Source organism: Chroicocephalus ridibundus, chromosome 8 (genome assembly GCF_963924245.1).
Source record: "Chroicocephalus ridibundus chromosome 8, bChrRid1.1, whole genome shotgun sequence".
In the NCBI taxonomy this organism is placed as follows: Eukaryota; Metazoa; Chordata; class Aves; order Charadriiformes; family Laridae; genus Chroicocephalus; species Chroicocephalus ridibundus.
This window is the reverse complement of record NC_086291.1, coordinates 45,799,286-45,824,198: the sequence shown is the minus strand read 5'-3', so window position 1 is coordinate 45,824,198 and position 24,913 is coordinate 45,799,286. Positions and strand designations below refer to the sequence as shown.

Here is a 24,913-nt window from a genome sequence, read left to right as displayed (position 1 = left end):
ATAGAGAAATATTATGCAACTTGTTTACCATAGGAAGAGATGTTTACTGCAGCCATCCTCTGGGTTTCATCAAGCAACAAAACCCCTTGACTGTAAGGCAGCTGCAAAGAACAAGGCTGTCAAGTTGTGTGTTGAAAGCTCTCAGAGCAAATTTTTTTTTCTGATAGTAGCTCACTGAAATGAGATTTCCTATAGCAAATCTGGTTTTCTGTTCATAATAACTTCTCATGTTTCTCTATGTAGGTAACCAAAATCTTCAGGTTAGATTATAGTACGAGGAGTCAAGTTTCTTTTAAGTATTTAATTGAGCATTTTCAGGATGAAAACATCTTACAAGGAATTTTTAAAGACTGTAACAAAGTGTTGCTATAGACCACATCTTAATACTGATGGTCTTGTGACACAGCAGCACACCTAGATGTGATGCTTCAACACACTTTTGATAATTACAGTGATACGTATCAAAGCGTTCTTGTGTAAGCAATGTGTGTATGTTCTGTATTTTGATTATGTTTAACGTGATAGATGAGGATGAAGGGAAACTTCCTCTTTCATTTCTTCTATGTTCTGTTATTTATTGCCTAGAAAGGGCATTCCTTCTGTGGTCCATACAAATGCCTTTTTCGCTGCTCGTTTCTGATTGGTTATGAAAAACAAAATGGTGATGCAGCACAGGTATGTTTGCACCGAGAGGCAGGCTTTTTTTTATTTGTTTTCTCCTTGTATTGGAAAACAAGGAAAATTCAAGAACCTGTTCTGATTAATGCTTCACGTGGTGGGATTTAAGCTTAAAATCTACTATTATTTGCACTGTGATAAATACAATGCAAAGAGTACCTTGAGATCACTGTAGCGGACTGAAAAAAAATTTGAAGTAGCTTTTTGTTGATCTGTACGTTTAATTCTTACATGCTGAAATATCTGAAAACTTAACTTAAGTCAGAGCCTTGTAATTTTTTGTAAGAATGAAGGAGAAGAGTAGTCAACTTCATGTTTCTGAAATTCCATCTCTAATTGCATATATGTTGTTAAGCGTGCAACAGATAACTGCAATCTTGCTTTTTTTTTTCTTTTTTTTTCTCCCTGTAGGTTACCAAAGTGGCCTTGGAATACCACAACTGTAATAAAAGCCAAGCAGCTGAGCCAGATCTTCAACACTTACAAGACAGTGATTCACCAGCTTTTGATTCCTCTGTACCAGATGCACATATGAAATTATCAGAAACATTTTCAATAACCAAGTACCCATGCTGTAACACCGTGGTGCTTCCGCAGTGGCATTCAATATCTAGAACTCACAATGTCTGTGAGCTTTGCATTAATCAGACACTTGGTGTCAAACCAAATAAAGTCCATGTGCCACACTGTAACTTTTTAGAGATAGAAGCAGCTTTGGACTCTTTCTACCTCCAGGAACGTACCTTTTTTCAAGTTATATCAAATACCATAGAATGCAGCAATTTCTTAAGTTTCTACAGTCCCTTTAGCTATTACACTGCATGTTGCAGGACAGTAAACAGGCATTTTTTAAGTTTCATTAGTTCTGAGAAGACCATCTTTCAGACCCCCAAAGTAGCATTTTCTTCCCATGGGAAGAAAGATAACACCCAACATTCTATTCCTCACATTGAGGATAGGAATTGGTTTATTCCTGACCTTCATATTAGTGGCACTAACATTACTGGCCTGAGCTGCAGGACCAACAAAACCTTGAATCTCTATCTACTGGATTCAAATCTTTTTTGGATATATGCAGAGAGACTAGGAGCATCGAGATCTAATCATCTTAAGGAGTTTGCTGCTATTGTTGACCTGAAGGAAGAAGTGCACTATGTCCTGGATCAGAATCAGTCACTTGTTGGATCTACCTTGGGTATGGTATCCACTATACGAATGCTTGAAATAAGAGAATTAAGTGTGCAAGTAAGCTTATAAATGGAAAACTTAATGCCATTTTGAAAATTACTGCTTTTAAAGTGAGAATATAGTCAACATTGTGAATTCTAATTTATTCTGTTCTAATTTATTTAGTAGTTAACTAAGCAATAGAATAGTGGTCTAGATGACGTGAGAACTAAGTTTCATATAACAAAAGTAATTTGCTTTAAAAGAAGTGAACTTCAGAATGTGTGGTTCTCGACTGCCTGATGCATTGAAGGAATTGGTAAAATCTAAGCTAATTTGCTTGTGGAAAAAAAATTACTATGCATTTAACACATTTGATATTACAGAAGACATTTGTATATTAATGGTGGTGTTAGTGTTTGCTCAGCTGTTCTGTGTACTAAAATACCTCAGATTTTCATGAGATACTGCCCACTTACCAGCAGAGATTAGCCCTTCCTCTTGTCCTCTGAAACCAACTTATAGATAGTTCTAAATTTATTTTGAAAAGTGTGTGTGTTTTCAAGGTAGAACTTTGAAGTGGGTTTGGCCAAATCTGTCAACACTCTTATTTCCTGGATGAATTGGAGGGGAAAAAAACACAAACAACAAACAAACCAACCAAACAAAAACCCAATCAACCTAATGATTGCAGTACTGAGTTATTTGCAAGTTATTGAGTAAGACACAACGTGCCTAACCACATGCATTTACCTATCGAGATGATGTGCAAAACAGTTCACCTTCAGAAAATGCAGCTTTTTTAATGTTAGCAGTGTAAGTAACATAGTATTAAAATAAATTGTTTAAGAAGATATATCAATATAATTCTTACAGCATTAATTACACTTCCATTTTGCCATAAATCTGTAAGCACAAAAGTATGCACAGCTTAGAACAAATAGCCATGTTCTTATTAAGGATCCCATCCAGCCCTGAATCCTGTCTGCATCACAACCTCCCAGAAAAACTCTGGAAAAACAAAGAAAAACCCCAGTGACTATAAAAGGACGCATAGGAAATATTAAGTTCCAAGTGAAGAGATATACATTTCCTTCCCTTTTCTGCTCCCAGTACTTTCTGTCTCAAACTTTTTTCACGTCACAGGATTTCCTGAGCATGACGAGGGTTTCTCTGCTGAGTGACACTTGGTATATTTCTATTCCAAGTCATTTGAACTTCCGGAAAATTTTTGCTTCTACATATTTTGTCAAGGAGTAACTGTGATTTATATTTTAGTTTTGTGGGGGTTTTAAATTTTTATTTTACTTACATAAGCCTCTTAACTTTTGATACTTTAAAACAGATTTGTGTTTAATACCTTTAAAAGATTTCAGTTTTTACAGATGGTTTCTAAAAATTCAGGAGTATGTCTTTTAGTTAGACCCCTCCTTTCAGTTACTACTTAATCGTGCATAGATATTCCAAATCTGGAGATCTAGAAAGAAAAGACTGTTTTGATCTGGTGTGAGAATTTAACGAAATGCTGAATAGTAAATGTAAAATTAAATGTACTGCTGTTTGCATTTTAGAGATTAACTTGATTATCTGTTTATATTTACTATTCAGCATTTTGTTAAATTCTCACACCAGATCAAATTAAACATACTGCTGGTTGCATTTCATCTCTATGTATGTACAAAAGTGCCAGTTTTACTTGGGCCTAATTTTTGGACTGGAAGTGCCAGCACAAGATGTTGCTATTTGATCAAATAATTATTTTTAGTGTGTTTGATATTATATCTTTTGTCTTCATTATTGCATACTCTTACTCTATAATGCATAGAATAATATTTCTCTATCTAAATGCTATGTAGAAAGTGAAAAATAGTGAGAGGATACTATTTATGAGTTACCAGGTATGTGGTTAGATTAGGAGGGAAGAGAATTACTATTATAGTACATTGAATAGGATTAGAAGCAAGATTAGAAAGTAGTGTGGGAAGTGAAAAGATGACTGTAATGAGCAAAACAAAAAAAAAACAGTGAAATTTTATCTTGTTTTCACATCAGTGGTGGTTACTTAAGAGTTGAAAACAAACTCATAAATTAATGACATGAAACCGGGTTTGAATTTGTATTTTCTGTGTAAATTCTTCTGAATTCCAAAGAAAAACTGCCCAAATCACGTATTTGGTGAAACTGAAATAACTTTGTTATGTATCAATTTCATTTCAGAGAACTTCATAAAAAATTTCAGTATTCTCTACAGTCCCTTGAAAAGGCATCTTGTTGATGGCCCTCCTCTCCATTTTCATCAACAGCGTGTAATCACTGAAGTGACTACTCACACCTTCCATGATACCGTGTTTTCGAGTGAAAAGGTACACCTCATTACTGAAAATGTTTCTTGCAAAATCATTGCTCAGACTTTTGAGGAGAGGGTCTCATTCTTTTTTTACATTGATGTGCTTTGCTTCGTTGTAACATAAACTATGTTATATTGTAACAATCCAAAAGTTGGTTTGGTTTTTGTTTAAAAAAGGCTATTAGAAATAGTGTGGTGTTACATACATCTGCAAAAGATCTTCCGGTGTTAAAATAATCAAAACGTCAGTGCAGCTGATTCCCTGGTGGGTTTCTGCCACAGTTCAAAGTTTGTTGGGTTTTTGGGGGTTGTTTGGTTGGTTTTGGGGGGTTTTTTTTGGGGGTGTGTGTGTGTGCTGCTTTTCCTGTGTGTTTGAAATGCAGGTTTTAATTTAAAAAAAAAAAACAAACCAAATATCTGTGATGTGATTTTTTTTCCTTTTCCTTTCTTCCGCTGTAGCAGAAGCACATGCTAAATACATAGTGTGAAAGAATATTCTGATTTCTGTGCTTCATACCTCAAAGGAAATAAATACAGTACAGCTTTTTTCTCTATATTACATTTTTTAAAAAGCTTAAATAAATCTAAAAATTATTGCAAAGTAACATAATAGGAAAAAAAAAAGTTTTAAACCTGAGGCATTTGAAAGCACATAGCAAAAAACCCCACAAGTCACAGGTAGAAACTTCCCAATTGCATGCCATGAAATTGCTTTACGTAATGTATCATCCTGCACAGTGGTTAAGTTACTTTGATTTCTTAAAGATGTGATATTAAGGATTAATACGTATTGTCTTTGAGGTCTGCATTGAATGTATATGTCTCCAGTAAGTGGTTTTCAGCAGACCTAACTCCTGCTTTGCCTAGTTAAAGGCAAAAAGCAGAAGTCTAGACATCATCTCCCCTCACCCCCTTGTGAAGTATGTAGTCACTATTAGATACATCAGAATTTAGGATTGCAAAAGAATCTTGGGAAGTGTAGTAAAGTTTTTGCATTTTCACTTAAAGGGAATGATCCTAAACTAAATAATCCTCTTCATTTTGGCTTTTTCTTTATGGAAAGAGAATTTCCAAAGAGTTTTTGCGTGTTAATTCAGTGGACAGAGGGCATCAGTCAATAGCTTATAATAAAGTTTATTAACATTAGGATATAGTTTCCTTTCACATTTTAAGGGTTCCAAGTTTTAGATGTTGTGAAAAACAGTCCTCCTTTACTGCAGATTAACTACAGTGGGTAATCAAACTCTCTTCCATTTAATTTTCCAGAATGTCTTGCTGCTCTATTATGCACAGTGGTGTGGATTCTGTGCTTCTCTTAATCACATCTTTATTCAACTTGCTCGGCTTTTGCCTCCAGATAATTTCACTGTGGCAAGGTAAAAAAGATTCTAATTTCACCTTTCTAGAAAAACTTAAGTTCATTGAGGTCATCAGCCTAAAAAATAATTATTTTTTTTCTCCCTACAGTCTTGCAATAGTAGATGTGGATGTCATCTGCTTGATTTCTCTTTGAATGCATTACTTTGTTTTCCTCTGTATAAATTTGATGGGTTTCAGTCTTACTGCAGTAGTTAATGCAGTTTACTTAAAATGCATTTTTAAACAGTGCAGTTAACCTTGAAGCTTCCTAATTTCAGGAAACAAATCAATAAAACAGCAGCAGAAAATAATTTTTGCCCCCCTCTCTGATAGTTTGTAGCAAATAATTATATCCTGTAGTACTGTACTTGAGAAATTGTTTGAGATGACCCAGAAAAATTATGTATTTTGCCTAACCCTGGTGGGCAGTTAAGTGCCACACAGCCACTTCCTCACTTTCCACTTCCATCCGCACTGGGATGTGGGAAGAGGAAAGGAAGAATAAAATGAAGAAAACTTGGAGGTCAAGATAAAGCAAAACAAATTAATTGTTTAATTAAAGTGAAGGATAAGTGGAAGGAGAGAGAAGAAAATGAAACAAGTGATGCAAAGACAATCACTCACCGCCTCCTAGGGCTAGACTGATGCCCAGATGGTTTCAAAGTAAAAGATGCACGACCCTCGTAAAGAGCCCTCTTTTCTCTTTTATTGCTAAGCAAGATGTAATATGGTATGGAATAGCTCTTTGGTTAGTTTGGGTGATCTGCCTGGTTGTGTCCCCACCCCTCATTGTATACACTGCGGGGGCAGAGTGAGAAACACAGGCAGCCTTGATGCTGCGGAAGCACTGTTCAGCACTAACCAAAGCGCTCCTACGTTACCAACACTATTTTCATCACAAATCTAAAACATAGCACCATACAAGCTACTATGAAGAAAAATAACTCTATCCCAGCCAAAACTAGTTTATAGACATATATTTTTATACATATGTATATATGCATGTGTGTAATACATATATTTTTTATATATGCATAAAAAACCACACGTTTTTGTTTGGTGTTTCCAGGATTTTTAATGTTTCAGTGCAACCTAAACATTATTGTTCATGTATTTGATAATACATCAATACTTACAACATCTGCTCTGATTGCATCCTTGTTTCATTCTGATGCCAGGAGACAGCATGAGATGTATAGGAAGAAAATTCAGTTAAAAATCTGGAGTTATCACCTGTTCATAATTGCGGCTTTATTCACACAGATGTAGTGCTGTCAAATCTACACCAGTTCTCTTTCCTGATTTGAAGTTCTCTCATTTGTTCCATTATTTTTATTGCAGTATTAGTGATGCAATTGTCTATGGGGTTTTTTTTCTATAGTAAAGTTGTAATTAATAAGAATTTTCTTTGTAATCAAAGAAAAGCTAAAAATGCAGAGAAAAACATAACAAGCAATTGACTCAGTGTTTCATGCACAAAATCTTGTGTTCCTTTCTATGTAGAGCTTTAGAAAAAAATTGTTCCTTAAGAATGTGCTTGTCCTTGGAAGAAGCAAATTCATTTACTCCCAAAACTGCTTGAGGGGAAAATATTCATGGAGTTGTACTTGAGGAAAAAATTCATGAATAGAAAAAAACTTCAGTCTAGTGTTGAAACTGTTAGGCAGGCCTGTTTGTTTCAGAGAAGGAAGGTGTGTACGTAAGGAAGATGTGTACATAAGTGACTGAAGATGTGATGAGTGACCGTGGAATTTAATTGCTGTGTGAGAGTAGTTGCAACACTTTTTGATATAGCACATTTAGACTTACTTTCACAGATACTTGCATTTCCTTCTTCTCATTCCCTAAAATGGCATTTTACAGGAAAATATAGATTGTTCATGTGCCTGTTCTCTTCATCAGTGTGTCTTTTCTTAACAGAATTGATATCACTCGAAATGACCTTCCATGGGAATTTATGACAGACCGTCTCCCAACCATTTTATTTTTTCCTCATCAGAGGTAATATAATTATTTTCCTCGTGGTTTCTAACTTTCATTTTACTAAGTTATAATAATTATCTGGTGACATGTCTTACTAGTTTTAGTAAGATTGGCTTTGTAATGTTCCAGTTGGTTTCGAAAGGTACCTTACCTCTAGTCATTGTTTTCTCTCCTGCTTTTCCTCTCCAGTGTGTTTTATATTTTGTTGCATCTAGGTAAATCAAGAAAATTAGGTTTTGATAGTATTTGTAGTATCAGTAGCACTACTAGAGTAGTCATATATTAACTTTGGCTATAAAGGTGCCTCATTAAGGCTTTCTGTGCAGCTCCTTATGCATTTGCCTTATGAGACAGTTTTTGCAAATTAACTCTGATCCCGATTTCTTTCTAACACATGCTGTTATATTTTATTTTGCTTTTTTTAATAGCCTTTTACCTTTTCTGATACATACTGTGTTTTTGATCAATAACAATGGATGATGACATAGTAAAATATTACCACTGTATAATAAGTTAATTTTGTCTTAGTCTAGACTATTTTTTGCCTAAATCATGTCATGAGTCATTAAACTTGGATGTGAGCTGATTGTCATCTGAGAAACTGCTGAGGGTAATTACGAGAATAACTTTGTTGATCACCAGAAGTCTGCAAGGGAAAAAAAAATCATGTTGCTTACGCTCACAGAAATAGCTTAATTTTGATGAACAGGAGCTTCATCTGAAGTTCTTGAATTATTGATAAAATATGATATCTGTTTTCTACCTGAAATACAATAAATAGTTCTTAGTAAATATCCCATATGCTAATGAGTTGGATTTCACAGAAAGCATTTTTGAGGCAACTGTAATTGGTAACTGAGTAACTCCTGTTCCAGATGCAGTGTAAGCAATTCAGAAACATAATGCCGTATATGTGGGGATATACAAGTTGTCCATAGTGTATGTACAGGAGCAGCAGTGGTAAATTATTAGGCATTATATTTGAATCTGGCTTTCTTGCTTTGGAATAATTTTTGTTTGGGTTTAACCTGTGTCCTTTTCTGATATGTATAATTAACCCACGTCTGAATGTATGCTACATACCATTAATCTGGTTATGAATTTAGCAACCAAACGGAAGTAAATAAGCTTTTCTTCTCTTGTTTTGATGGCTCCCTAATGAAAGAGAGAAGGCTAAAGACAATACAAAGTGATAAACTATTAGCTACTTCCCAGTTAAACATACTGAAGTGGAAGTAGCTCTACTGCAAGTCAGGAGGCAGCAAACTCATGTTATACTGGAACATGCTCAGTGAAAGGCTGAAGACAGAACTGGTTCAGAAAGAGAAGGTTTAAGAGTTAGTTCCTGGCTAGTCCTTGGAGGACAGTTTAGCCTCCTATGTTTTGTGATAGAAGTACACACATGGTCCAAAAAGGGCAATAATTTTAACATGTGACACAGCTGGAGGTTGTGGGTGTGTTTTGGTGGTTAGTAGTCTTGAGGAAGAAATTTGGTACTTGGTTCATCTTCAAGCAGCTTTGACTCTTGTCAGGTGAAGGGTAACAGTTTATGCAGTTGCAGAAAGCAGTGGGCCTACCTCTTCATATGCTGTGCTTAATGTTCACAGGCATATAACAGGCTTCAGGAAAAAGAAAAAACAGAAAACAAAAAAAAAAAGTGTTTGCTTTGATTCCTTGATCATCCCAGTGGTATAAAGTCAAAGTAGTAAGAGGAACAAGTAAAAGGATTTGGTTTTTTGATAGCAGAAGGCCCTTGCTTCTGACTAAAGTGACCGCTTACCATATAAAAGCAAACTGTATTTTTCTGCTTCTTGCAATACCCTTCTGATGTTGGAACACATTAAGCTACTTCTTTCAGGATAACATAGATATGCTCAAAATAGTAATTTCCCATCAGATAGCTTTATACATCTGGACTTAATTTCTCAGTATGTATATAGACTTAGGAACAATTAAACACTCTCCTTAAACTTATTAACAAATGTTACTCTGTGATCACACCTGCCCAACAGTGATACTAACATACATACTTCAAGCTCATAAGCTATAATTGGGATACTTTTAAAAAAGGAAAAAAAAAGTAAAATTTGTTTCCTGAAATTTGACAGAAAACTTTGCTCTTGGACAAATACAAATCCAGTGCAGAGATAGCTTACAGTACCCAGACTGGAATACAGGTAAAAGGGTTCATCAGAAGAAAATACTGAACTTATGTACATGAGTTCAGGTTTCTCTTAGCTGCTATATTAACCGTTCTCAATAAAAAACAAAATACCAAGTTGGAGCTGAACAGCAGATGCTTAGAAAAATTATCATTGCTTATCCATCTGAATTTTTTAATATTAACTTGTTATTTCTTTCTAGGAAGGAACAAAGTGTGAAGTTCCCTGAAGACTTTTCAGTTAACCTTCCTAATCTCCTTAAATTTATTTTACATCACTCAAGTCTTTCTTCATCAGAGCCCTGTACCAAAGAATGCCTACATAAAGAGGCAGTTCTACAGCAAGGACACATCTCCCACTTAGAGAGAGAAATTCAGAAGTTAAGATCAGAAATCAGTGCCCTTCATCAGGCCCACAACCAGCTTGAAGTACAGCTTTCTGAAGCTAGGAGAGAAGAACATAGACTGCAGCAGCAAAAACACACACTGGAAAAGCAGCACAAGACTCTGCAGCTCCACAGTGAGCAGTTACAGGCCACATATGACCAAAAGAATCAAGAATTATTAGAAATGGCTGAAAAGCTTCAAGAATTAGCTGATGCATCAGAAAACCTCCTTAAAGAGAATACTTTACTGAGAATCTTGGTGGCATCAAGGGAAGGAAAGCTACAAAGCAAAGATGAAACAAAAGAATCCCTTCAGTCAGAGCAAATACTTTCTGAAGATAATGATATATCAGTTTCAACAGCTATTGCCACAGTAGAAGAAAAAAGGATTGATAATATTGATACCATAGAGACAGAGCACAGTAGCGGAAACAGGACAGAATAATTGCTTACACAAAGTCAAATGATGCAGTATTGGGTAGGTATTTATGCAAATTTTTATTGAAATCCATTGTAAATGAAGACTTCTTCCCCCACGTGATCTAGAAAAAAATCAAATGGAATATTTTTTGTATACTTGAACAACTTATGAGATACCCACATCAAAAGAGAAGAGGAAAATGGAGAACACTTTCTGCACTTTACTGTTGCACTTACTTGGAAACACCTATCCACTTAAATTAAAGATGCTGATTTTTAGGGGCAGCAGTGTGAAGCACCTCTAAGGACCATTTCTTTTTCACTGGCTTTTTCTTACAGCTCCTAGAAGAGAAATTAGACCTTTGATTTATACTTTTCCATAATTTCTGAAGTTTGCCCTTTACACTGCATTCTCTTTACTGAATTAAAATAGAAATATTTCATTTGTGTAATCAGTAAACTTGAATGGACAAAGTCATCATGCTACAACTACTCTGTTCTAGAACTTCAGCGCTTTGTATTACTTTGGTATACCAGTTATCTGTCTTGAAACCTGCAAGAGCCATGTGTGAACTTTCTCTGCTGAAAACTAAAAGTCTTACTGAACTAATCCTTTTCTCCTTGATTTGTAAGAGGTCTAGAATACAGGAGTTTAAGTGTACGGGTCTGGCTATACATGCAAGTCTTATGAGACTACTATCTTAAAAAAGCATGTGCCAGGGTAAGGACAGCCTTCTGTCAGCTGTACCCCAATATTGTATTCAAGAGACAACAGCAGGAGCTTTTCACTACTGACAGCACTAATTTTGCTTCAAATTATGGGCTTCAAGTGGGGGGGGGGGGAAGGAAACTGTAGCACTAAAAATGCAAGTCAAGATATTACTGTAGAAGAAAGGGACACTGTTGTCCTGCATATAGTTACAATTCTCAAGCAAGCATCCTAGACCTGTGTTACTTAGTTGCTCCATACATACAGGTACAAGAAGCAAGTCTAATGCTTCCTATAGAGCTCAAGAACTTGGACTTCAAAGGACAGATTTACAGTAGCTTTTTTCTCCTAGGCAATTGTTTAAAAATTTCAGTAGGTAAAGGAAGCCATGTATGAAGTCATAGAAAACAATTGGGTGGCCTCAAAGCTCATATGCCTACCCTAAGAGTTTTAGTATATGTAAGCTGCCCTCAGTGGCTCAGTGTTGTTCCTTTTCCTCCCCTTTCTGCCCCCCCCTCTTCCCTCCAAACCTTAGACGTCCAGAACTCCCCATTTAACACATCTTTTTACAGTTCCTATAGCTGAACTATAGCACAGAGCAGGAAGGGAAGGGATGTCACCATTGCTGACTAAGAACTGACCAGCAATCTCCCTTCCCCATATCAACACTTGTTTTTGTACAAAAGACTGAAACTTATCTTGTAGTAGTACAGTTCAATCACAAGACTTATCTACAAGATACTTTGACTGAATTCTATACTTGACTGTTTGTCTGTAGACTAAAATGCCTTTTTACAACAGGCTGTTAGCATATACCCTAACTGCTAAGTACACAAACAGGGGTTCTAGGAATAGTTCATACTAGTTGCACTTACGCCAGTTTTAGTAAGTAACCACTTCCGCAGTTTCAGCATGCGGACCTACAGAAGAGAAAAGCCTGCTCTACTGTCATTTCAAACTCCTGGAAACCTTCTGGACCATCCCTGAGGGTTCAGTATCCATCATTAGTTCCCAGGTTGGAATCCATCACAGTGGCAGTTTCCTTGCAGTAGCTACATAGTTAGAGAACTCTGTTCTAGCAGTCAAAAGCTTAACCTACCTAGCTGCAACTAAAGGAAATTGCTTCCTTTCTTAGAGCTCCCGTGTTTCCTCCCTCAACATGTTACTGAAGGCTTATACCTTCTTTTCAAAGAAAGTATTCTGCATCAGTCCAATAAACTGTTACAAGTAGGAGTTCTGACTTTCTGGCTCTGCACTCAAGTTAGTAGCAGAAGCAAGCTTTAACTGCAGATTTGGTTTTGAAGGTCTGGAATCGCATCAACAGTTGTGGTTCAGGAGTCCCCTTGAGTTATGTACAGTTGCATCACATTATTCCCATATGCTGTGGAACACAAAGCAAAAAGCTTCTGGCAGCCTATTTACAGTTCACAGTTTAAAGTAGTTCACATTACAGTAGTAGCTCCATTAAAATAGGCTCAGCTAAACATTCAAGTAACAGAAAACACTAGTAGTCTCTTCACACCAATATATCCCTGTGTCCATTGCCGGCAATGGACATTACGCCAGGCGAGTTAGCTCCTATCATAGAGGAATTAGGATACACAGTTGATGCGAAGTACAACTTCTCAGTGCATGCAGTTGCGAACAAAGCTTATTTAATCCTCATCAAGGTGTTTTCTGATGAGTAGTGTGCATGTGACCAGCTTCTTCACAGTATAGAGATTCTTCTGCTGGTTATACACATCATAAGCACAGTCCATATACATGTGTTGCTCCAAGTTAGCTATGTACTTCTGTGCCATTTGGAGTTAGCTTAGCTTTCCTTTCTACACAGGGTCCTTTAGCAGAGTACTGCACCAGAAGAAAGGGCTCTTTAGTTTCTCCTTCACCCACGATGCTTTCCTCATCTTCAGACTGGCTGATCCTCTGCAGACGCAGGTAACACCAGCAGCCCAGTATCAAGGCACCAAGAGCTGCAATAGCAATCAAAATAACAATAACAGTCACCACTCCAGTGGTGGGGCTATGATCCATAATAGACATGGTTGGTATTTCAGACTGTCAGACTGCTTTAACAAGATTCTTCTGTCCTCACTATCAATCAGGCTTGCTGCATCTTCAAACTCCTGCAGTGGAAAAAACAGACACTTCATGAAGTTGGGCAGTTTTACCATATTCAGCAACGTTATATTCATGGCTGGGATCCTTCACAACAGCACACGACCCTCTTGCATTCAGTGCTTTGGGCTTCTCACACTCCTACAGTTCTTAGTCACTTTAAGCTATTCCTTCAACAAACTGCCTTTGAAGGTGCAAGTTTCTACATCGAACTACAGCAAATGAAAGCTAAACTTATTTTAACTCTGGACATGCTTGCCAAGACAGCACCATGGTCGGCCTGCTATGAGGTAACAATTTTTCCTAGGAGACACAAGATGAGGCAAGACAGACATGTAATAGACTGTATGGAAGTTATACAGGTTTAGAGGTTTAAAACTGTTTAACACAAATGCTTAATCATGAGTGAGCTCCCAAATCCATGACAAGGTAGCAATTCAGCTACCTTCAGTTTTCCTAAACAGTACATTTGAGTCAGAAGTCTGGCCCTTTTTAAAATTTAATTTACAAACATCCTTCTTACTTACTAACACTTCCAGGATTGATAAGCTAATTGCAAAGGTAAGTGCAATGCTAATGCATTACTATAGGCCTGTCCATACACTGGTCTGTTTATAAGGGTTGACTAATTGGTTGTTCATTGAGCTGATCAAAAACAGCAGATGTTGCTTTATATGCATTTCTCATAAGAGGCAGGTAGAGCTGGACTTATTGAAGGCTAACAAAACAGAAGGGGAAGATCATTATTTTAATTTTTTGCTCCTCTTAGTGGCTTGAAAGCCACAAGAGCAAGGTAATGTGTTAGGACTGCAGCTGAAATTGGAACAGAGACAGCAGGCATTAAAATGGGAGGGAGGGAGGAAAAGCTCCAAGACGTCCTCAGTCTGCTGCAGAGTTAGAGCAGGACAAAAGTGTATAGGGAACGTCTTTGCTATTTCCACTTACGAATTCACAACACTGTTTAAGGGATCATGTGAGCCTTGCCTTAAATTTCAAAGTTATTGTTTACAAAGTTGGTAGCATTACATTTCTCCACTTCAGCTGGGATATAAGACAATTCTTTCTTACTACTCTAACAAGACAAACTCAAGGAGGACTTTAGTAGAGACCAGAGCCAGTCCTTCCCAGGAACATATCTTACCTCTCTACTGCTGTAGGTATGCGTCAGGACTCGATACTACAGTTTCAGGTACAACAGATACAGTCTCTCATGGTTCTAAGATCAGCTGCAAGTGCAGAACAACAATGTCTGCATTTCATCTGACATGTAGGCACTGGCTGGCAATAGGACAACAACAGGAGTATCTTCTGGCTGCCATAAGTGCCAGTCTATAGAGGGCCTTATACCTTTCCAGGAAAGGTACCATCTTTGTTGCTGTCTCTCAGCTGCAAGAGCAGCCATCTTCATACAGACCCCTCAGAAGTCAGTCTTAACCAACTTAGAGCCAGAACCGTTAGGTTATTTTGAGTGTTATGCACTGCACTTGAATTCTCACCAACACTCCAACATGAATGAGTCAAAGCAATTACAGTGCAGCATCTTTACTAACAGAACTCAAGCTAGAGACTAAGTTTATTCCCTAACAGATCACGGAATGGCAGAACCATGCCCACTGCCACATAGCCATTTCAGCAAGGACACATCCACTAATGATAAGTTCAGCATGAGCATCATTAGGATCCCGTGTCACATAACTCACACACACTCTGGCTACATTTCTAGCCCGTAAATGACAACCAATAGCTTGTAGTGTACCTGATACAAACAGCCAGGTCACGCAGACCCAATTTTGCCCAAGCAAGAAAATAATAAAATGAAGTACACTCCATGTCCTCAACAGAGCTATGTGCCCACTGCAGCCAGAGATGTGTATGATTTTTGTCGTAATCATCTTGGTTCTGCAATGCTTACTCAACACAGGGCGATCAGCTGACGGTGATTAAGAGTGACTTTCATGTAGTTCATTTTCCGCAGGGCATGTCTGAACTGCAGCACTGTTTGATCTAGCCACAACAGTACAGCACCAGCGTAAAGGCTGGTTTACCTTGCTGCTCATGCAGACAGTGTATTGCCCACATTAAGCCCTCTTTTGCAGCTTGCACAATTACTAGCAGCAATGACAACCTACTAGCACTGTTTCTCTACAGCAGTTTGACACAGCGCATAACCTTACATGAGAACTGAACAGCTACTGTCACCTAGAAAATAGCTTTTAATACTTGAAACTAGCATTGCAAGTGCTACCCCTCTGCCAGACTTCAAGCGAGTAGAGGCAACAGCTATACAATGTATGAGACTTCACACATCACCATCCTCTGTATCACCAGGATGTTTTGGCAAGCTGTTTTTAGAACTCAGCATAATAGCTAGCAAGACACAGATGTTTGCAAGCAGTCTTGAGAAACAAGTCTGAAAGCAAGAGCTAGATGTTAGGTCTGTGTAACAAAGGACCTACATCCATCTGGACTGAATGAAAATACATTTCCCCCTCCCCATTTTTAACAGCCACAAATTGCAATGGTCTCAGTTTGACCTGGAAAACACAGGCAGGTCTGCAAGTTCCTATCTGAGGGAGAAATGGGGCTCTTTAAGGCTGCAGACCTCTGTCTTGAGGCAAAGCTTTCTCTTATCAGATTACACACTGGGCTATTGCCATTCCCATTTCTTCGGGGATCCTGAGGAGTACAGCTAGACCAGGAAGTCCGCTGTTTGCGAAATTGCTTTTTCTGAATAAAGGAATAAAGCATGCACAGGAGCAGTTCAGAAGAGTTATGAGAGGTAGGCATTTATTGCAGTCCTTGTGTGAAAAGCTGCATAGTACTTTCTTAATTCTTATTTACTGTTCTTGGACACTCCTGTTTAACACCACAATTACTGCTTAATAACACTGCTGTTGCTTGCTTGAAGTTGAGGCAATTTAACCCCTACTTCCACCTTTTAGAAAAATCCTGATATTAAACTATACAAAGACACAAGTCTCCATCAGTCTTATTTCTCAGCAGGCACTGGGAAAAACCTTGCAGGCCCACATGCACTCCATGAGCGGGTGACCTCAGTCGCTGGCAACACCCACTCAGCTGGCGCTTCTAGAATATATGACATTTTACAGCAGATGACAGTCAGGAAGCTAAGTAGAGAGTTTCAAGGTACAGAGCTGACCAGGAAGAACACGCCGATTACTTTGGGTATGGCCACTTTCTTTCTTTATCCTCTGCTCTAGCAAGTTAACTCAGCTTGGTCATGACAGCTCCTTCTATAATAAATTCACATGAATCCTTTATAAAAGGACAGATTTAACAACTGGGAGGTCATTTTTTTTTTGTGGAAGTCTTGCTCGTAACTTTACACACAGTGAATATTATTAAACTTACCCTTCCAGTCTAGGAGGTCATTTGTATTTATTATCACCAACTAACTCAGAGCTCTTGAAGACAACGGAGATGTTAACAGGAGTAGATGTAAACAGAAAGTTGCAGGACCTGTCCCTGAGGCAGGATGTTAGACATGAATGCTCACTCCGCTTACACTAGAAAGTTACTTCTAGCTGGGTTAGGCTCTTCTGTGTCTCAGCTTTGTTACGGGCAGGTAGAAAGTGTTAAAAGATTCAGAACTAAGGACCTCCAGGATGCAGATGGCTGATTTACCCTTATTAAACAATTCTCAGTCCAAATTTGAGTGCAACACAACCACTTACAGATTCCTCTTAAAGACCTTTCTTGACCAAATCAATAGGATTTAAAATTCTGAATGCTTTTTGATTTGATTAAAAATTCAAAGGACCTGCATCACTTTGAACTCTGGGACAGAAAAGAGCACAACTTCCTCTGGATGTACTGCCCAGCAAATTCGCTTTCTCTAGGGACAGAAATGAGTGTGATCTCACAATAACACTGCCAAGATAATCAGGTTGCATCACGAAGCCCTTTCTAGCTTCTATTTGGAGAGCTCATCACATCTTTGCACCTTAGCATAGTTAATGCTAAGAGTTGTAGAAGAAAACAAGCCTATGTATCTTTGGAAAGATTATTCCATGGACATTCACATTCTAGGAGAAGGACAACTAGATAAAATTCAAGGTCACTTTCTCAAAGCACTTCAACTCCACTTCTCAGGGAGATAAAGGTAAAGTGTAGAAGCCGTTCTTTCTGCAGGCGTATCCTCTTCTCCTTCCCACTGAAGGCATCTGGAGCCAGCGCCCTATATAAAGTCAGGTATTAAGCACCTGTACACATTTAGAATGGTACAAACAGCTAGTTAATAGTGCATGATAGTAACTGGGTTGGTGGCACTGTTATTTTATTAGCTTTAGATAGTTTTGTTCCAAACACCTGCAGTATTCTGGCAGTGAAAGCTACAGTGTTGTTGCTAGCTCATGCTGCTATTTTCCTGGCTTTAGGTCACCATATAGCTAGAGCTAAAGCTCTCCTGCAGCCTTAATTCTATCTTTAGCACTGTACATTTGCATGTTGTAACTATACTAGCAAGAACTACCAGAGAGGCCTTTGGTTTCTGTGTTGTTTTCTAGATGCAGAACTCCAACCTCACTACGCTTTCCACCAGCAACTGATTGAAATCAAGATTAAGCTGCCTTCAAAATCCACTTCTTGATGAGAGCATTCTGTAGATACCCTTAGAGTGATACAAAGCAGATTACAACTAGCTTTCAGACTCGCTTTTCCCTTAAAGCGTACCTGATCTAAAGAAGTCCACAAGTACACCAGGAGCAGCACTGAGTTCATTTATCACTTTTACTGTAAGATACTAAAAGCTGTAAATTCCTGATCTTCAAAGGGATTGATAACATCATCCATATATACTTGGTGGTACTTCTCATGCTATACCTCCTCCCACCACATTTACTATCAAAGCAAGCATCTAAGCATATTTACTCATTAGCAAGATTAGTCAGATTCACTGGTGGGAACTGCAAATAGCCTGTCTCTGTTCTTACAGCAATCAAGCAGTGAAAACATCAGCTATAAGCCATTTTTCCATAAATAACTGCTTCTTTTCTTTTTTGCCTAATACCAGCTTCTACTCAGAACTTCATTTGTGAAGTTCTATTATCCAATTCAGAAGCTGTAAGTAAAGGGCAAACAGAAAGGCAGTTTAAATTGCAGAAGGCTGCTAGGGGACAAATTCAGTGCAAGGCTGGCATTAGTTTCTAAACCAAGTTTTTCATGATTATAGGCATTCTGCTGCTAAGTTCACTATCGTTAATGCCTGCAGGCACGTTTCAGAAAAGAAATACTGCTACCACAGAAGCCAAGGCTACAGCAAGAGGCTTCAAAAACAAATCTAGTATATCTCACACAAATATACCAGAGTCCTTAAGCAGTTATGTTTAAGATGCAAGTATTACATCTTTAGGTTTCGTATTTTTGAAGGGGGGTGTGTGTATACTTTCCATTACAGTATTTCACCTAAAGTTGCATGGGGTAGAGCAAAGGAAATGAGAATAAGACTACCAGAGTGACCTTCACCTTAAAAAGAAAAAATTAATTTAAAAAAAAGATTTAGTAATGATTGGTTGGTTTAAAAGCCTCCATGTTAAGATCTTTAAGAGACAAAGTAACAGCAGCTTGCACTACATGCTACTAATTGTGAAAAACGCTTTTTCCTGTGTGTGCCAGCAAGATTACTTTTGAGGAGTGCTGCATACTCATCACAAGAGCATCCTTATTACCAGTGGAAAGTGAGGGGAAAACCCTCCGGGGAAATGAGATCTGTAGCTCTACCACTGGCACACAAGTGCATACAGCACCACACTATCCAGCCATAAAAAGTTAGGCCTTTACAATACAGGAGTGCTCAGGCTTTACCACTTCCAAAAAACAGTGGGATCACTGTTATTCCTAATTAACTCCAGTTAATGCCACCTCTTTCTGATAAAGCCAAGCTGCTTTGCACAAAGTGGGGCTTGGCCAGAGGCTATTTTAGAAGCAGAGAGCTGTTTAGAAGCCTTCAATGCGAATCTCCTCCTCCCAACCCTTATTATACTTGTGATGAGGAATAAAAGAGCAGGGAAGGCAGCTAAAAAAGGCCCTTCTGTGGCTAATGAGTTATGGACAGTCTTCCAACAACTTAACATTCAAGCTACTGTTACAAACACTAGAACGAAAACTGATACCTAAAAGCCTTGACTGGAACAGCAGTTACTTTCAGCATGAGGTGTAGTAATACCTTACACTTAAATCAAAAATTGCTTTTAAAGCTTTACACGATGCTAAACCACACAGAGTTCAATATTTTACAGGAGACAGTAAGATGAAGAGAGGAGAGCACCTGTCTAGGTAGTTTCTCAGACACAGTGACACAATTCCAAGAGCAGGGAGACCTTCTCAGTAGCACAGCAAGTGGAATATGTCTACACTGTAACTGCCCATCAGGCAAGTCAGACAGTTTATGCAGAACTAGAAGCAGGTTTCTAGTATTAAGACTATGTTTTCTTCAGAGACAACTGCATGACAGGCAAAACATCTGTCACACTCTAGATTTATATTTGTCAGTGTCACATCCAACATGGAGCTCTAATGAGAGGTCTGTCCTGATAAGATAACAGGGTCACTTCTGACATTCCATTATCAGAAGTAACATGCTGTGTATTTCCTGTGGCAGAGCTTAATTCTTGATATATTAGAAATATTGCTGAGACAGCAACATTAAGTTTGCTAATAAAAAAACTCTTTTTCAAAAGAAAAAAACCCCTTTTTCAAAAAAAAAGCAACACAGTCAAGGTAGCTCTCCAAATGTGTGGTTTGGTTGTGGGTTTGTTTGTTGTGTTTTTTTTTAATGGCTTGGTCTAACAGCAGCTAGACTGCACCCATGCATTCCTGATATTCAAGCGGCTTTTATACTCAGCTCAAATCTTCAGACCACAAGTACTGCAAGTCTATCATGTACCTGCACCAAGCAGCTCGGGCTGGGAGTCCTCTACTCGGCGTTCCAGAATCAGCTTAGTGGAATGGAAAACTGAAGGTCACACTAGTTTTGGATCTTGTCTGGCAAGTCTTCCTCCTCGCTCCTCTCCTGTGGAGAGGGATCACACTGGTCCCTAGGTGCTCCACATCCCAAGTGCCTTTTGCTCTCGGCTCTCCAGAGTTACACAACGACGGCTAACCCGCAGCTCCCGCTAGAGGCGGGCAGGGAAGAGGATCCGATACTGCTTCGCCCACCTGCCAACCAAGGCAAGAGTCTTACAAGTTGTTCCGAGTTCTCTGGGTCTATTCAAAAAGCAACACCTACTGACAGATGCCCGCACCTGCGTGCGTGACAGGAAGAGGAAGGGCACGGGGCAGCAGGGTACCGGCGCGCTGCTCGGAAGAAGGATGGGGATTCCTTTTGAGCAACTGGCCCCACCGTGAGCTCCGCGGGCTGCCAGCGCAGCGGCCGCTCCGGGCTCCCCTGCACCGCGCACCCAGCGCCCCGCGCAGAGGGAGGGGGACGAGCCTCCCCGGCCGAGAGGGGCCCGGCTGGGGCGGCAGGGCCCGCCCCACCGCCAAGCCGTGAGGCATCGCCTTGTGACTGGCTGCCTGCAGCGCGGCGTTTACCGCCGCCACGGCACCGGGAGGAGGGGGCCGAGCCCCGGGGCAGAGCCGCCGCCCGCGCCGGGCCCCGCCGAGGCCTGTGGGGCTCCCCCAGCTCCGCCCGGCGGCGAGGCAGGGCCGGAGCGGAGCCCGCCGCCGCCCTGGCGCGGACCCCTCCCGCCGAGCCACGGCAGACACAAAGAGCGTCTCCCGGGAGGGGGCGGCCCCGGCCTGCGGGGTGTGTGTGTGTATAGTGGGGCGGGGGGAGCGCAAGCGGCCCCTCCGCCGCGGGACCCTCCCCCGCCTCGCCGCCCCAGCTCACAGCATGCGGGGCCCGCCCCCCACCCGGCGCCCAGACCAGCCTCTCCCCGCCCTGCTGCCGGGGCCGACCCCGCCGCGCCCGCTCACCCTCGGTCGGTCGGTCCCGGCCCCACCGCACACCGTCCCGCCTCGCGCGAGCACGCTCCCACCGACGCCACCGCGGGCGCGACGGCCCCTTCCCCGCCCGCGCCGCCTTATATCGGGGGCCGGGCGGCACCGCGCGGCGGCCAATCAGCGCCCGGCGCGCAGGGCCCGGCCAGCAACAGCTGACGGGCGGAGCGCCGGCGGCGGGCGGGCCGTGCCCTGACAGAGGCCGTGGGCGGCCCGCGGGGGGTTGGCGGGTCTCGGGGAGCAGGCTGGGGGCTCGAAGAAGGCGAAGCTGAGGTAAAGGGCTGCCCTGGGGGGCGCGCCCCCTCCCGCCGCCGCCCTCCTCGGCCGCCTCAGCCCTGGCCGGCGGCGAGGGGAGAGCGTGAGGGAGCAGATCGCGCCGGGCAGCCCCGCAGCCAGCCCCGCGAAGGGACGCAGGGGGACGGAGGTTTCTGGTCTGGCCCCAGCGCTCCCCTCGCCAACCTCTGCGGGGATAAAACGGCTCAGCTACCGCCTTGGTGCTGCAAGAGGCCCTCGCTCGGCTCTGCGGCTCACCGGTACCGCCAAGGCCACCCCAGAGCCGCCGTGGTGCTTGGTGAGCACTGAGGGCCACCGGACGGGCCTTCCTGCTGGGGCTGGGGCAGGCAGTGGACAGGCCTCCCTGGCTCTCAAAGGTCATCTGTCTGAAAGGGGTCTGGTATGATCTCGTTGCCTGTTTGTCCATTCTCTGTAGTAATTCACCCCGTGGTGGTGCAGTAGCTATGTAAATGCATTAGGAAATTGCTCAATGCAGGGTTTCTTCACCTTTCTGCTTAAGTTGGTCCTTACTGATGCCAGAGGGCAAAAAGATGACGGAGTATTGCGACTCCTCTGATGTGGTATAGTTGCTGGCTAAACAGATCCCAACTCGTTTGAGGTTCATCCAAAGTCTTAAGAGGTTTCTGGCAAAAGGAGTTTTGAGGGAATAGACGGTGTCAGAAGATCAAGTTCAGAAGTTACCATGACTTTATACAAATACCTGTTTTACGATACAGATGCTGGTTTATATCATGCACAGTTTTCTAGGGAGTAAAAGTAATTTTTCCTTGCATTAACGCAGTGTCCACCATGAGCCTGTTGACAATCCTAAGAGCATTGTCCCTTTCCATTCTTATTCAGTGAAAAGCTAAATATGGCCCAGTACCCAAATGGATGCCTCACCTCCCCTGCTCGCTCTCAAAGCCGTCCAGACAGGAGCCATCTTTCACCTGGAAGCTGCACAGCCCCACTCACACATTTTGGTGTCTCCGGAGGCCTTCTTAAGATGACAGGTACTTGTAGACTGCTCCCAAATCCTACATAGCTGGTTTGCAGTATTATCAGAGAAGCTGTGTCATAGTACAGACTGCCCTAAACACACCATCTTGTTTAATCAAAAATGCATGGTGGCATGGAATACCTGAGATACCACAGCCAATTAAGAACATTTTAGAAAAGTCATTGTTTAATGTAAAATTAACGTTTTATTTAAATTTTGGATCTAATGAGTGTAGTATAGCATCGGTTTCTATTGTCTTTATGCATCAGCCACCATACAAGAGATGATAAAAGTACTACTAAACACATCTTTAAAAGTTCGGAATTTTTTCCGAAAGGAAGTGGAAGACCAAGCGCTGACACAGGGTTACTTTCACTGTTAGTAACTAATGGTCTGGATTGTCTGGCAAAGCAATATTGGCCATGGCAGTAAATTATCTTTCTGTCAAGTGAGCAGATGCAGAGGTAGCCTTTGGGCCAGTACTTTAATAAGATGTATAAATTCCATTTAGATATTTGAAACTCTGTGGAGATGCCTGTTTTACTTACATAACCATGGCTGTAGACTCCACTGTATATGAGTGTCCTAATCCACTTCAGTGAGAAGGGTCATGCCCTTTTGTACAAAAAGCATGAATGCAATTACAACAGAGCTGACTGGTAAAAGCCATCCAGTAATAGCACAGCCTTAAGAGAAGACCACCAATCTCTTTTAGCATAATTTGAAAACTTTTTGCCTTTGAGACGCTTTTTATAGTGATTTTGTAATTCATATTTAGTAAAATGCACAGAGAAGAAAGCTGCTTCATTCACATCAGTTTCTTATCTTTGCAAATGGGCTGCTTAATCTGTGCAGGCTTATAGCATGGGAAATTTCCAGTCTTCTGTGCAGAAAGTACAGGGCTGTTAATCCTTCAAAATTGCTTAAAAACTTCTCTTACTTTGCAACCTCCACCAGTCCCTAGTTAATGCCTGAGGCTTATAGGAGAGGCAAGGCCCAAGTCACCTCTGGTCCTCACAGCTGGGAAGCAGAAAGAACCCACTTTATACTTTACCAGGAGCTTGTGAAGCATACTGGCAGATTCAGTTAAGGCAATCAAGTAACATGCTGTTCTGCTGTGCCAGGGATGAAAAATTGAGAGTTTCCTCTCACTTATTTGCTATTGCTTCTTAGCTGTGCACAAGTAATGTGCAACCGTGGACATGCAACATGCTAGTATAGGACATAGTTTTCTCTTCCTAGGAAAAAAGGTAAGTTCATCAATAAGATATTTCCCACAGTATTCATAACATATATAAACAGATTTAACAGTTTTCTAAATTTTATAACATTGTTTAAAGCTTACCCTCTTGCTTTGATGCTTTCATATCACAGCACTCAACGTTTTAAACCATTACATATGCTTATTGACTTCACTGGGAATTATCTGCAGAATTCTGGGATCAGTTGTAGTCATTGTCACAGTCATCCTCATCTCTGCTGGAGCTGCTCTGACCCCTAGCATAGTTTCCAGCAATGTTGATTTTAAGAGTTACTAATTATGGAGTTTCTTTGTTTTCTCTTCAGGACTATACCACTGCCAGAGAAATTAATGATCAGATTAAGATTTGCTTGTATTTCACTTTGTTTTGTTAGAGAGAAATTGTTTCCATTGTTGCAAATTCACATCACACTCTCCTTGACTTTCAATGGCTTTCAGATAATATGGCCATTTTAAATGTACCTCTTTCTGGAGTTTCCTTCTGTCAGTTACAGCCTGTGTCCTCTAAGTATATTCTTTGTAGATCTATTAACTTTGAATTTTGAATAGTTACTGACAATATTTGTTCCTTTAATAAGGGGCATCTGTTGTGTTATTCCTGAAATGGTAACTAGTATCCACTTGCTTCCTCTATTTCCACTTGGAAAGACAACAAATATGCAACAAATATATATTACACCTATAATATCTGTTCAATTTTCTGTTGTTTTGTAGCACTCTTTGCTGCAAAATGTGTTCAGTAATCATCTTTGCACCATAGAAAGTGTATTTGGGAAATAGACTTGTCCATGCAGAACACTTTCTTATGTGTGTTTTAACTGTTCCTTAGAAACAGCTGTTTTGCAAATCTATAGAGGGATTGTTAAAGAGGAAAAAATGCCACTATCTTTATTGAAGGACATATAAGTGACAACTCGCACCTTTACTTACAGGCCCACTGGAGAGCACATATCACAGAGAAAAGGAGACCAAGCTTTGGAGATACGGACAGGTAAATACCCCATCCTGGACACTGGAACTGAAGCTTTTCTCTCTCAGGTTTACCACTATAAGTGCATTTGATCAAATTAAAAAAAAAAAAAAAGTGGTTTT

At 40.4% G+C, this 24,913-nt stretch overlaps 2 protein-coding genes across 5 annotated transcripts in view; one reads left to right on the top strand and one right to left on the bottom strand.

Moving 5' to 3' along the window:
* Positions 1 to 11,111, top strand: part of TXNDC11 (thioredoxin domain containing 11) — a 29,922-nt gene extending 18,811 nt beyond the window's left edge. For all 3 annotated transcript variants that reach the window (XM_063343298.1, XM_063343297.1, XM_063343299.1), the window contains 5 exons: positions 1,090 to 1,873; positions 4,063 to 4,208; positions 5,459 to 5,568; positions 7,472 to 7,552; positions 9,899 to 11,111. In XM_063343298.1, the coding sequence (XP_063199368.1) occupies positions 1,090 to 1,873; positions 4,063 to 4,208; positions 5,459 to 5,568; positions 7,472 to 7,552; positions 9,899 to 10,526 (1,749 nt within the window). In that variant the 3' untranslated portion in view covers positions 10,527 to 11,111. The remainder of the gene's footprint in view (positions 1 to 1,089; positions 1,874 to 4,062; positions 4,209 to 5,458; positions 5,569 to 7,471; positions 7,553 to 9,898) is intronic.
* A 30-nt stretch (positions 11,112 to 11,141) lies between these two features.
* SNN (stannin) lies at positions 11,142 to 21,398 on the bottom strand. Of its 2 annotated transcripts, XM_063343300.1 has the most exons (3): positions 21,264 to 21,398; positions 20,233 to 20,504; positions 11,142 to 13,336 (listed from the first exon to the last, which is right to left on the bottom strand). In XM_063343300.1, exon 3 carries the CDS (start codon positions 13,251 to 13,253, stop codon positions 12,990 to 12,992), a length of 264 nt encoding a protein of 87 aa, XP_063199370.1. In that variant the 5' UTR covers positions 13,254 to 13,336; positions 20,233 to 20,504; positions 21,264 to 21,398; the 3' UTR covers positions 11,142 to 12,989. The 2 variants fall into 2 exon arrangements, with proteins under 2 accessions (XP_063199370.1, XP_063199372.1); XM_063343302.1 differs by lacking the exon at positions 20,233 to 20,504 and having other exon boundaries at positions 21,264 to 21,349.
* Between the last annotated feature and the right edge of the window lie 3,515 nt (positions 21,399 to 24,913).